The 14,689-nt window shown below is 39.1% G+C and overlaps 1 protein-coding gene across 4 annotated transcripts in view; it reads left to right on the forward strand.

The window, feature by feature from the left end:
- CARMIL1 (capping protein regulator and myosin 1 linker 1) overlaps nucleotides 1-14,689 on the forward strand; it is a 192,794-nt gene that overhangs the window by 68,581 nt on the left and 109,524 nt on the right. For all 4 annotated transcript variants that reach the window (XM_051812679.1, XM_051812680.1, XM_051812681.1 and 1 more), the window contains exons 3-4: nucleotides 10,210-10,260; nucleotides 14,602-14,661. In XM_051812679.1, the coding sequence (XP_051668639.1) occupies nucleotides 10,210-10,260; nucleotides 14,602-14,661 (111 nt within the window). The remainder of the gene's footprint in view (nucleotides 1-10,209; nucleotides 10,261-14,601; nucleotides 14,662-14,689) is intronic.

Here is a 14,689-nt window from a genome sequence, read left to right on the forward strand (position 1 = left end):
GTTCTGAGAAACAGTTTGATTTAGAAGACCTTTGCATCAGGATCTTGTGAAGGCTTTTTGGGGAAGCAAGCTGATTTTTTTGCAGATTTTCGGAGACCATAGGTAGCTTACAAACCACTGAAATTTTCTGTATATCTAGAAGCTATCTACTGAGTGTTGAGTACAAGTGTAACAGTTATACTTAACTCCTAAGTTTGAAGAGCAGAATTATTTGTTGGGTTTGCATTCAGTGGCTTGTAATTTCCTTTTTTTTCTGAGCCTGGTTTCTGACATTTGTTTTTGGAAGTTTGTTTTCCATTTGGCTGTTCAAAATTGGTGTTCTCAGATAAATGGGGATATTTTGTTACTACATGCAGTTTGTCAAGTTAATATACTGTATAAGAAGCTGTACAAGTAACACATAGGCAGTATTAGCGTGATACATTTAAGAATCCTCACAAACCCAGAAATTATAAAAATGGCTTTTATATTGGATAGGAGCATATTCATTTTTAATAATGAACAACATTAGATAATTGCCATCATATGAGTTAAAAATCAGCACAAAGAATAATAGCCCTCCATCAATGGTTATGTAGTGAGTTTTGCCCTGCATATGCAGTTTGCATTTCTTAGGCAGACAAGACAGTGTGCATTTTAGGAGTAGGCTGAAACTGCCAAGTATTTTTTTTGCAGCATGTTGGAGGCAAAATTGCTTGTCTGGAATGTGGCAATTCTTGAATTTCTGTCTAGGGGAAAGCCAGATTCAATCAGCTGTGTCACTGCCCAAAGCTGATCTGGCCTCTGGGTTTCCTGCCTGCTAGATATGGAGTGGGAGCAGGGGGTAGGGGGTGGGGGTGGGAATTCCAGTTGGGATTTGTTGTCTAGTACAGAATTTCCCTAAGAAGGAATCTATCCAGCTTCATGCACCTGCATGACAAGGGAGTAGGGACATTGTTCACACCTCAGTTGTTTAATTGCCCTGACTGTAAGAGTTAAGTGTGTGACAGAGAAGCTTTCATGTGTTTTCCCCAGGAGATGATAGTTACTCATCAGCTAAACTGTTGGATGGATGGTCGGCACTGGGTAAGCCAGCCATTTTCAGCTCCCACCACTTGATAGTGGTGGATAGATGGATACTATGGGAAAGCTCCTTACTGCAAGGGACCTCTCTTTCACTTCCCATTGCATGTGAGGATAGCAGTGGGCATTCCAGCCCTGCTTTCTTGTGCAGAGACAGGAGAGTTACTTGCTCTCTTCTTGCCATTTCTGAAAGATGTTTTAAACTCTGAAAGATTTCTTTAGCAGAGGAGAAATGTGAAACACTAGAAATAAAATAGCTGTAACAGAGATCGTCTTATAAAATGTAGAACAGTATAACAAAATATCTGAGTTTGGGGACTGGGAATATAGTGGTGACTTTTAAGGATTTTAAATGGCCAAGTAGCTGGTTCCAGCACTCAAGCACCATTCCTCTCTTGAAAGACTGATGGTCTTAAGATATCAAAATATATGAAGATGAAGACTTACAGTGTAGCTCAAGTAATTAGGGATGGAGAGGTTGTCACAGTTGTGTTAGATACAGCGGGTACTTTGTGTTTTACAGGTGATAGAGATGGAAAAAAGGTTCTGTGGGGAAACAAGAGGAAGAAAAGGAAATCAGAGTGCACCTGAGGACAGCAATGAGGCTCCTACAGTAGTGTAGAGGAGCAGAGCTTGAGTGAACCCCTCTGGACCTAATGAGGAAGAGCATTTTGTCTTGCACCTGTTTCTTTGGGAAAGAACTGCCTATGCTTAAAGGTTTTTATAACTCTCCACCCATTGGTTTGGATTTGGGTTTCAACTTGTATGTACCATGGAGAGTACACAAAAGACTTAATTCTAGAGATTTATTAAGCTGAAATCTTTCTCTGGCCCTTAGCTCTCGGGATGGTCCAAGGTCAATGTTTTTCAAACGGTGGTTTATGGCAGTGGGTATTGAGGAAAATTTTTTAATGTATTATTTATTTCATTTTAATATTAAGTGGAAGTAAGTGCATCGCACTTTGCTAATTAAATGTTTAATCTTTAATCATTTAATTGTTGGTAGCTAAAAGCAAATACAATAGTTATAAGAGTTTCTTATAAAGTGCTTGCATTGTGGATCAAATTGCATTTCCTCTGTACCTGAAGCTTTTGTTTTGCTTCCTGGTTTTTAAAGTTCTTCATTGTGGTTGCTGTGACACACTTAGAGAGCAATCCCGTCAACAAGGATCACTGCAAAATGTTTAATCTGGCATTTCTAAGTGATGAAATTAAAGAAGATAAGAATAAAAGCACTGGAATAGCAAAATCTATTTCCAGTTACTTCTGCATAGAAACAGCATCATATGCAGCAGACCAAAATGCTTCCAGTTGTAACTGCTGTCCATAAACACAGAAAGAAGCTCTGTGTAGGAAGAGGGAAGGTGTATGGATGTTCCTTATTATTAACACCATGGATAGGTAATGGGAGGGCTTTTTTAAATGATGCCTGTGTGCTCTTTTTTCTGATGGAGGGAAGAAGCACAAGAGCGTAAAAAAATTTTCTCAGAAAATGCTGGAGCCCAGGGCTTTTTGAAGTTGACGGAATGTTCTCAACCGGTAATTTAGCCAAGTATGGGGGGGCTAGAACATTGTAAAAGCCTGGTACACGGGGAAGGTATCCTGCTGAGACATTTTGTAACCTGAATTGTGACAGTGAATCTGTGTAATGGCTGTATACAGATAAGAATGAAAGTGGAGAAAAAAATTTGAAATAAAGGTGTATTCACAGTAATGTGCTAGTGACCTATTTATGTGTAATGTAGGTACAGAGCAGGAAAACCGCCTTTGGGGTGATATGCCTCATTGATGAGTTACAAGTGAAGGTATGTGGTTGAACGTACACCCCTCCTGCTCCCGTCCTCTACCCTGACTGGGGTCAGCCCAGGCTGGGTCCAGTGCTGTGGAGAGGACTTTGTATTGTTGGAGTGCTGCTGCTTTCTGTTTCCTATTTTCATGACTGAGAGCAGGCTTAAGTGTTGCGGTAAGTAGGTCTTCTGGTATTTAGTGCTTTACTTTTAGGTTTTTTTGTTGTTGGGAATTGCGTGGTTGTGAGCAGAATGACGAGGAAGTTTTGCAGTCCACAGGGGATTGCGATGGCTTTAGTGCACTGTATTGGATGTCTCTCACAATGTCATGAAACTCTGTTATGTGACTGACTGTTTGGAAGTACAAGGGAACCTTGTGCACATACACAATAGATGTCTGCCCTTCCACAAGCAGCTCTGGTTAATGGAAATGATAAGATACAAAACTTTTGAGCGTAAAGTCTCTAAAGCAAGGGAGTCCCAGTCTGCACCACTGGTGATCAGGTCGCAGTCTACTTCAAGTGACAGGGGTTGGCAGTTGGGGTGTCCACAGCTCCTGTTGCTGTCATTGGTAATATCTGACCAAAGGTGAATTTCTGTCTCAGTTTCTTCCAAAATCCCACCTTTACTGGAGTACCCGGGTTGTTTGCTCGTTGCAGACAGGGTTATAGCAAGTGTACATGTTTCTTTGTGCTTCAGGTGTTAAAGAAGCACAGTTTGATTCATGTGTCTTTTGTAAACAGTTTGCAGGGCTAGAACGCTGCTTGTAGGTGGTAGTGGAAGTATTGTGAGTGCTGTCAGAGGAGCTAATGAACAAATTTGGTTTAGTCTGGAAATTCTGTCTTAATTTGCTGATAAACCTCCCAGCTATGTTGTTTCTTCTCATACTCCAGAATTAGGACCCTTTTACTCAAAGCTTCTCTTTCAAGCTCTGTCACTTCATTTTGCCTTTTTGTTTTAGGCAAATCTCTGCGTGTCTGTGACTTGATTTTCATCAATTCTAAAATGAGGATAGTTTTCTCTTAACTGTCTTCTAGGCAGGGCTCGTTCATTGCTGCCTGTGAAGTAGAAACTGTTCTGCAGATTTGAACCGCTCTCCAATGCTTAATAAGCATTTCTGCTAAAAGGGTCCTGTAACTTAGACTGAAAGGGAAATTTGTGTGAAGCACTCCGTTGTGCCATCTTGTGGTGTCCCGTGTCTTGTTTGGTACATTAATGTAAGGGTGCTTCTCTTCTCTTTAAACACAGCAGATTTATTGCCAGCTGTTTTGATATCTGAGCACACATTTTTTGTAAAAAACCTCAACATTTCAACTAAAACCTGTTCCCTATACCATCCTTTGCTATCCAGAAAATATGGAAATTGGTGACCCATAACAGATCAGGCTTGAGTTTTTAATGCAGTGTGATGGAAAGAAGGACCAGGGAAAAGCTGTGCTCTGCACAGCATGCCAGTGGCAGGCAGGCTTGCTCTCTGTCCATGGCTCCACTAAGGGGACCTTGCTGGGGCACCAGGAAGCAGTGGTTGACTTCAGGAATGATAATAGAGAAACATGCAACAGAGCAGACCTTCATGGGGATGGCTGATGTAGTTACTTGAGCTGTAGAGCTTGTGCAGGAGAGAATTGTACTGATGCAAATAACAGCTCCCCTTACTGCTGCTGCTGGTCTGCTCTGGGATGTGTTTTGGTCTTTGGCTGGCCACACAGGCACCAGCCACTTAGGCGAGCCTGGGAATGTGTTCAACTTGGCTCAGGGAGGGAGAATTTTTTTTTTAATGTGTGAATTGAAATACACTAACCCTTTCAAAAGGGATCTTCTCCAGCTCCAGAGACTATTTAAGTATTGGTGGATAAATAAGTAGACATTTGGAACAGGAGTGAATAAGGTTTGTCAATGGGTTTATCATAGATTACACTTTAAAAGTAACTGAAACCAAATGGTTAGAGACAAATTCAACCTCAGACAACTGAGAGGGCTGTTGTGGGTAAAGGTGGTGATGCTGCGAGCCCTCAGGTTGGGATTGAATTGGGCTGCTTTGCTGGTGTCAGCACCCTGCAGAGAAGCCCACCATATGCCAAGTGATGCTACCCTTTCAAATGATGCAGAATACGTGTTGTGCCTGAGCTAATCAGCCCTCCAAAAAGCCCTTCAGGATGTTAGCTAGCCTCTTTGTGTAGGGAGGCTCAGTGCTTTTAGTAGGAACTGCCTTGCTCAAAACCAGCTGTAATATCTCTAACATGTTGCTGAAAGGGGCCTTTTATCTAATCGAACTCCAGTTGCTTCAGGATGAAGCATTTACAACATCAAGAATGCAACCTGGGAAATGAATGGTCGATCCTACAGGGACTGAGAGAGACTGGATGCTCTAACATGTATTGATTCATCCGTATTTGAACAAAACAAAAACTGTATTAGTGCTGCTGCTTTACCTCGCATTATTGTGTGTACATTAGATATTGAATCAGCAGTAGCAATGGAAAACTTATGGTAGAAATCATAAAGCAGCTAATAAGGGTGGAAACTTAAAAATGATGACGTTTTGGATAATAATGGTAATGAGTAATGATAAAAATAGGGATGGTATAACTAAAAGGTATATACAGAAAAGCAACTGTCTTCTGGTTTCAAGGCATTCTCAAAATGATGGCTATCTAAATCAGAAAATTTGTTCCAAATGTCTCCTTCCTCAAGTAAATTATAATGGAAGAGACTGAATCAATTTTTAGGCTGACAAAATGGCAAATGCTGGGGGCAAAAGAAACTACAGTGTAAGGAAAGGTACAGAGAGTGTATTTTAAGAAGTAAAATTGAAGCAGTTGATGAAAAAAAGGACAGAGTTGGTTGTTGGGGGGGAGGGCTTTAAAGTGTCAATCAGTTTTCAGCAAGAGGAAAACATTTGTTTAATCCACAATTTTTTTGAGATTTTAGGAGAGGGGAGTTTCAAAACATCTGTGGTAGTGAGTGGAGTGAGCGTGATGCAACTTCCCACGGCCCATGGAGTGCTGAGGTGCTTCCATTTTGTTTCATGTTTAGTCACGAAACCGTGTATGCTCACTGTGTTTTCCAGAGCTCTTCATTCCTGGGCATTTTAAGAAGGGTAGTACTGTTTTTAAAAGATTTTAATTTACTTATGAATTTGAAACTGCTTTGAATACAGATAAGGTGGCTTGAGTTGCTGTGGTCTGTCTGGCAAAATAGATGCAATTAGCACAGAACTGTGTTACTCTAATGATCTTCCCAAGAGTGACTGCCAGGTAGGATGGCTGGATTAACCCAGTGGAGCCCTGTTGATTTAACTTAAGTGCTAAAATGGATAGTAAGGCTAGGATTTGACAATAAATCACAAATACTTCTGTATGTTTATGTTTTAGTGATATACTCACTGAGGATCTGTGTTCAAATTAGTTTTATTTACTGAAACAGATTATTTATTCTGGTAAATTGAAGATGACCTTGTAGGTCATGAGTCTCTGGAGAAATAATTTGCAGGGTAGGTTTTTGGTAAATGTTTCAAAATTTTGACTGGTTTCATGTACACTCTGAGCAGTGTAGGGAGCGTTACGGAATTTGGAATGATAAAAACATTAAGAAATCATCAACTCGGGTGTATGTGTGTGAGTTGGAGTCATTTAAAATTCAAATCATAATCCTATTTTATGCTTAAAAAAGACAGAGTAGGAAGACAGACAGAAACTGCTGTTAACTAAATATAATTCTCTTTTATCATCCCTTCCATGGAACAACAGCCAGGTTGTGTACCCTGTATAAAATTTGCCTGGATGTGCTCGCTGCCATCATATCAGTACTTGCAAACCTTTTGGCTTACATGTGTGTTAAAGTGTGAATCAACTCCTAAGTGTCTTTCTTTACCCTGCATGTGTTTATCTTTTGATGGCATCTTCTAACATTATTAATGATTGAATACTACTTGTGACCAAACAAAATGGTTATGGAGGAGCGGGGCTGTGACGCATTATGTAGAACAAGTCAGATCATTCTCTTATCAGATGATAAAGTGAATTATACACTGTGCCCAGCTGACCTTCCTGATAGGTTGTGAGCCAAGGGAGTGCTTTGTTCAGGGTTGTCCCCAGAATTAGGGGGTCTGCTCCTCTGAGTCTCTGATTTTCAAAGTGCCTTGGATCATGAAGCTTCGCCTGTACTCAAGGTTCTCCCGGTGCAAAAAGAATGTAACAGTGGCAGAACCTTCTCAGTAGAGATGCTTGAGGATTGCTAGAGAGTAATAGTGGCTGCTTCTGCTTTTAGTTTCTTTGTATGAAGAAGTTAAAAACTGCAAGAAATCTAGAAGCTTCTGAAAGCCCTAGATAATTGTGCAATTGAGCACACACTTGTTATTCATGTCAGATGAATGAACAGAGACCTGGGTCTTCCTTCACAAAAGTAACTCGCTTCTTAAAAGGGGACTTGAGCTGACAAGTGTGAAAACACCTCTGGTGCCTCTGCCTTTGGTGACAGCATGGTATGTCGTAAGCAAAAGCATAGAGTGATACATTGTTTTAGGTAGTCTGTAATATGTGTTCTGTTGCCCTTGCAAGTACTAACAACCGTGCAGAATCCTATTGACAAAGACATGGGTGAACCGATATCTTAATGGCCATTATTTGTTTATGCATTGCAGCCTTATTGAGGAGAAGGAGGTCGCTGAAAACCGATCATATTTCACAGCTTATTCAGCAAGTCTCAAGTTGAATCAGGGTACAGGCTACTTTGTTTCTAAACGTGAACAAAAATGGTGATGTTAAAATGCAGATGTTGCATAATATTTTGAAAAAATAGAAAAAAATCAGAAAGCAGTAAACTAAAACTGATCCTCTCAAGGGTCATGGTGCATACTCATGGATTTTGGGAGCTAAAATTGTGAAATAAAGCAAAACCTCCTCTTAGCCAATTCTGCCATTGTAAAAAAACCATAATTAATAAATAAATAATAATTAAAAAAATCTAGGCCTGCTGTTGTCAAGATGGGGTATTAACTTTGCAGTAATAATTGACCTTGTCTTCAATTGCTTTTATGTGAAAATCAAACTCTTACTTGTTTGTGACAGTCTCAACTGTGAAAACTGTAGAAACCTTGGTGTTATGGGATTAGAGGGCTCAGGCTTTTTTTTGTACCATTTTGTTGCTCGAGGTTAGCTCTTTACCTGCTGAGTGGGGAGTATCATCTTACAGCAGTCCTCTCCTTTGTATATAAATGCATCTTAAGGTAAGTGGGTATTTCAGCTTTGTTGGTTTTAGAAAGATCACTTTGGGATCATTAATACATCTACCACAAGAATATATACTGACATGTGCTCTGTTGGAAATGCTTTTCCAACATAATTCTGTTAGAGCCTTCTGGTTACCTGGTTTGCATTTAACTTCGTTATCTGGACTGCTCATGTGTACTGTAATCATGTTAAATCAACCCTGTCAATGCTCGTAAAGTAGCTTGAACCCATATATGCAAGCAAATGTTTTATAACAAGACTGTGTCATGACTTTCCTGCAGCCAGCTGTCCCACTGTGGTGGCATACACACGAGCACTGATCTCTCTAATGTTGTAGACCACTACCTAGAAGGTAAATATGGAAAGCAGTTCATCAAAAGGTGTCCTTTTCCCTGACTGTCCCACTTGTGCACCTGAGATGTGGTGACCAGAAGCAGGAGAAGCTGTTTGCAGCTGCTCTGCCGGCTGCCCTGGAGCGATGTTTTTGGTGATACCAGTGCAGGGAGAGGGTACCTGATCACCTACCCCTCTTCAGAGCTGAGCAGCTTGTTTGTGGGTGGGTTTGTGAGTGAGTTTGTGAACAAGAGGGGCACTCTTACTGATAGTGAAGCTATTTTGTGAGCACATAGGGGTGTGATCTTCCCCAGAGGGTCCCAGGAGAGTGGTGTGCACCAGCTGTGAGTGGCTATCCTGAGGAGGTGGGTGAGGGAGGGGAAAGATAAGGTTTTATTAGTGTGAGAGAGAGCCACTGTCAGGCTCAACTGTGATTGTGCAGTGAAAAAAACCCTCAGGTAGGCCCTTCCCCTTTCTTCTCTTTGTACAGGATTGTAGAAGACATACTTGGGATAGATGCAGCTAGGAGGAAAGCAGAAGAGATTCTTTCTCCCCCACATGTGAGCAAGATGAGGCAGGTCTGTCTGACAGGGCCTGGACATGCCCGGCAGCATAAAGGGGCTTCAGTGTAGGGCTTAGCCTTACAGTAGGCATTGGTTGTTTTACAGTGGTTTGGCTCTACATCAGTGGTAACCAGAGCACCAGGTCTAATCACATCAACCCTGAAACAATCTGCTAATATCCGACATTGGTACAGAACTTGTGCTTTTAAGTTTTACCAAGGTGTGATTCAGCTGAGATACTAAAGCTGAAATCCAACCTTTGAAGTGTTTGAACAGTGTTCAGAGCTAGCTGCTGGCTTGCCCTCTCAAACTAGTTCTCCCTCTCTGAGCGAGGAACACGTTTTTTTGTCAACTTGATCACCTGATGTTGGATAGTTACTGAGCAGAACTGAGTTCAGGAGGTCCTAACTCTGTAACAAAACTCTGCACATGCTGTGGGATTTTGGTGCAGCATTCAAATGTTTCAAAGTTTGTTTCTTTTTTTCTTTTTTTTTTTTTTTCTGGAAAAAGATGTAGCCAATAGTACATAATTCTGTAGGCAGGTGAATCAACAAAGAGTACTGTAGTTTTGCCATATGAGTCATCCCTTTTGCAAAGTGTAAAATCTGTGAGTGGGATGTGCTCCTGGAGATTGGAGGGACATCATATAGAATTGTTATATTTTGATTGGCACTAGCTTCCAAAATACAAGTTTTGCTGTGCTTTCTTACCAGAGTTACTGGTCTCACTAGTCTAACTGCGTTTTTGCTGGATAAAAAATGAGGGTGGTATCAATAAGAAATCTTTGTATTCTTGCTCTAGAAATGTACCATATGTGTCCAAAAGAAAATGTTTGCTTACGGTTTCTTACATCACCAATAACATCATGTTGTGTAATTTTTTACATTTAAAGACATCCTGTGTTCCTGGTAGGACTTCTTATCCTTGCTTCTTTTTAAAATATCACTAAGATTGCTATTATATGTTCTTGAGAGATTGATTAAACAAATTTCTTCAGTTCAATGGTGTGCTAACTAGCTTGTAGCTGATCAGATTGCTGAAGTCTCTTCATTGTCTACTGGATCTGATTGCAGTTTTGCTTCCTTCAGTGTATGACAGCAAAGGGAGTCTATACTCAGTCTGCTAGAGGCTTTTTGCCTCTGGTTTCAGGATTTTCCTGGAAAAGAATCTTTAATAATATTAAATATTTCTTACAAATTCTGTTCTTTTTGTTTTTTGTTTTGTTTTCAATAGGTGTTGGCATCATGTCGGGCATTTCTTTTAACATCTCGGATTCCCACCAAGGTAAAATCACTGTGCTTCTGTAACTGTTCTGAGATTTTAGATACAAATGTAAGCTACATAAACTAACTAGCAAAAATTTAGCATATTTTAATTATACTGGTACATCTGTTAAAAGAAAAACATAATTGAGGGATGATAAGTTGCATGGTCTTGAGTTAGAGTGATGCTTCCATTAGTGTATGCCTTAAATGAATTTGTCAATACATACATATATATATGTATATATATATATATACACCATTTCAGAGGAATTTTAACTTCTAGAAATGCAGGTGGCTGAAGAGTTATGTTGTAAACTCCAGCTTGAAGAACTGTGAAATGAGCCTGATTATCTTTATAGAGGGACAGTTTATGTGCAAACAAGCTGATGGCATTCCCTCTAGTGTTTGTAGTGTCAAATAGGATTATATTTGATTTGGAGGTAGAAACTGTGTTGAATTTTATTAAATTCTGTTGTTTTCTAATGATTTCCGTTCATTTTGAAAAGCATCTTGGCAACCTGCCTTGCCAATGCTGGTGAATTATTTTTGCTATGCCTGTGACAATTTGTAGTGATTGTTGTAGCAGAGAAAGATAATTTCCATATAAATAAAAGTGACTGATGTGGAAGAACATCTCTTGTCCAGCTTGGAATCAGTGAATGAGGACTTGGCACATATCCTATTTTGTTGTATTTTACACATAAGTGTGTGAGTATATATATACTTTATAGAAAAAACAGAATCAATAAATTGAATGATTGATACCAGATTTTCAGTTATGGCCACTGGTAAATGTGACCATCCCTACCTGTAATTTGAAGATGCTGACTGACAGGTAGGATGACTGTAGCTTGAATTTCTGCTGAAACTTATTTTCCTCAGTTGATCACTGTGTCCCTGCAGCACAGATGTCTCTGGTTGGTTGTCTGTTGGCTTTTGGCTCACTGCAGTTTTCAGCCAGGGCTTTTTAAGGCAAGGTTTGGTGACTGCTTGCATGGAAACATAGATGCAGTTAATGAACAGCTCAGACATCAGTGCAGTGGCATCATGATAGACAAGTGGTGATCATGATCTTGTTAAACGATAGTAAAGCCGTTGTAATTCATCAAAAAGCTCTTGAAGGCTGGGGCTTGGAATACTAAGTGATAACTCTAGGTCTGGTTTAGCATTTCAGACAACTCTGAGAACTCCTTTTATTAAATAGATTTACATTGTTGAAAAACTTGGTTTAGTTTTCATGAAAATCTAGAATATGTATTCTGTGCTAATAGAAGTGTGACTCTAGGGATAGAAGGAAGATGATGAGAAACTGTGCTTATGATGTATATTTCATTAAACTTTGTACATCTGAACAGCTGTTAGGATGGTTGAAAATGCATTTCTACTAGGGTTAGTGAAACTTATTGAATTTACTAATGTCTGTAGTATTTTCAAAAGCTGCTCAGAAACTTTCTGAGCCCGATAGCTTCCATGTAACTGTCAGGCAGTAACTCCTAGAAAGACAGCTGAGAACATTGAGCAAAGACACATTATTTCTTTCACAAAGTTGAGGGGAGAACTTCTCACAAAATTACGCACACCAAGTGATGACCAGTTCTGACTGACTGTTATTGCTACGTTCAATTCCAGACTTCACTTTTCCTTAAACAATGATGTTGAGATGTATCTACTAAACAAGGACCAAGATTAAAATTGATTAACTACAATATCAACTAACATTATTACCATTAAAACAAAGATATTACAATAACTGCCTCTTAACTTCACACTCGGGCCCAGTCAGTTCATTCCCACTAATCTAGATGGACTGATAGGGAAGGAAGGGCAGTATTCTTGCTAGAGTCCATATAAAACATAATTGCAACATTAGTAAATGTTGGGTGTGTTATCAATCACACAAATAAGTGTATGAAATATTTGTGGGAATATAATTCAGATTTGTGAATGTATTCCTAGAGCAACTTTCATTAAGTTTTGGCTGAACAAATTGAACACTGTGAAATTAACTGTCTAGGTAACTGAAGGGGTCCTAAACGAGAGGCACGCATAACCTTTTAAGAGGATTTTTAAACCATATAATTTTCAGTAATAAATGAGATTATGCCTTTTAAAACCTTGTAAAAATTATTTCTTAGTTTGAGGTAGAAGATACTTAGAATGTGTTCTACATTTTTGCTGCAAAGCAAAGACTGTAAAATCATATTTTTGAGTTAGAAAAATGAACCAAAGATGAACTGTAGAGATATTGCCATGTTTCCTGGTATTTGTTAATTCTAGTCAAGAGGATTTTTGCAAACTGAATTTTTGAGTCTGGGTCTGTGTAAACTTTTCTCAGGAATAGAAATGTATTTTTGATTGTGTGTACATATGTATATGTTTGCACATACAAAATACATTATCAAAAGAAGAAATTTCAATCTGATAGGTAAATAATTTTCAAAATATGAAGGATTTCAATCACGGAAACTTTCCCCTTAAAATTTCATTGTGATTTAGGTAAACAAATGTTGGATAATCTCATGTTTGATTAATTTGACTAGCACTGGAGAAAAAAGCTTTTCACTTCTCTTTGTGTAGTCTAGCTTACTCCAATAGCCAACAACAGCCCCTACGGATTTTTTGGTGGTGTTTTGTTCGTTTGTTTTTTTATTTGGTTTTGTTTGTGTGTATTTTTGGATTTTTTTTTCATGAGGGGGGAGTTTGCTTTTGTTTTGTTTTTGTTTTGTTCTTGTTTGGTTTTCTTTTTCTTTCTGACCTGAGCAAACTGCACAGGGCCATGTCATCACAAAAGATTGCCAGTCTAAGCTTAGAAATAAAGCACTGAACAGAAGTGAATGCCTTTACCCTTGGGAAAATGCAAGGTGTTGGTATGGGCTCTGGGAAGATGCTTGTGCTGGTTCTTCCTCTCCTGCCTCAGTTCCCTGTGCTCGCCTGCATTGTAACCAGATGCAGTGACACCCCTGAAACTGCCTGTGTGCTGTGGATGCTGCCCCTGCAGCAGAATGTGTGAAATGAAGCACATGAAGTCTCAAAAACTTCAGAGTAAGGTTCGGTCACTGAACTAGGTTTTTGATAGAATGTGAACTTTGCACAGAAACGGGAGGGGTGCTTATATCTTCTGATGCTGCCAAATCATGAAGGCGACTGCAGGGATCAGAAAATAGACAACAAACAGCAAAGAGACAGTAGTAACAAAAGTTTTCTGGAAAGCTTTTTGCTGGTTGTTGTGGTTGGAAACTATATCCTCTGTTCCTGACTTCCTGATGTGCTGTTGCAGCCTTTACAGGGAGGGAGTCTTGAGAGCTGCATCTGGGTTCTGAGCACCTCAGTAGTCATTCAGGGTTGACTTTTTAAAAGATTGTCACAAATACAGAAAAAGAATAATATGGTGTTTGCCAGTTAGCCAGGGAGCACCCTGACTGTGAACCTAGGATAAGACAAAGTACAGGAAACTGTGCAATTTAGACAGACTGCTCAGTTACAATGAATGACTGCTCAGTTACAATGGTTTTAATGATAACTAAAAGGAAATGACCAGGCTTATGTCTTGCCCTGTAGTTATGACTCAGTCCAAGAGGTTTGTTTCTTTCTGTATATCTCAGCTATCAAGATGTTTGTCTACACAGTTGTGAATTCAGATCTTAGCACTCTCCCTGTAGCCCTAGTGTTGTCCTTGGAAAAGAATTCCCCATCTTCTTTTAAGCTTCCGTTTGGATTCAGTATGTTCTTCCCTGCCTGTTCTGACTGTTGTCCAAATACCCCACTCAGACAAAGCTAATGCATTGCTTCCTCTCATACTTAAGATACTCTAAAGCAGTCTCGGGCATTTATGTGTTTATATCTGTATCAATCTATTTATATACAGTATTTTTATTCTCATATATATATGTATAATTGTGTGTGTCCCTTCAGCTTCTGTGCAGTAAAATTTTTCACATCTATGATCAGTGTAACTAATGAAAGAATAATTGTGAAGCTGTAAGGATTGTAATTAATGATTATTCAGTCACAGGAGTACACATCAGTAGGGTATTGTATTAATGATGCTTTTTATAGTAACATTTTGCCATAAAATTTATTATATGCTTACGTGCTTATAGCTTGCAGTAAAATGCCCAGTATGGTATTCCTATAATCTCTAATAATGATTTGAACCTGTAACAAGCAAATCTAAGTATTCTTTTAGTGAAAAATGTGATCAGATAAGATATTAAAAAATATTTAGTGTCAGTTACAGAAACTGATGTCAAATATCAGTAGCCTTGCTCAAGGTTTTCTTAACCTCGTTGAGAAACGTAAGTGCTCTTTAAAATAAGATGATGTTTGCACTAATGTAGTGGTTTTTTTTTTTTAACTACAGTTAGAACTAACTTTCAGCTACTTGGAAATCCAGGGAGTAACTTCCAGTAAACCGGGTCAGGTGAGTGTATTCTATATAAAAGATACTT

The sequence above is a fragment of the Manacus candei genome, unplaced genomic scaffold (genome assembly GCF_025592945.1).
Source record: "Manacus candei isolate 608988 ecotype Guabito, Panama unplaced genomic scaffold, ASM2559294v1 h1tg000088l, whole genome shotgun sequence".
NCBI classification, from domain to species: Eukaryota; Metazoa; Chordata; class Aves; order Passeriformes; family Pipridae; genus Manacus; species Manacus candei.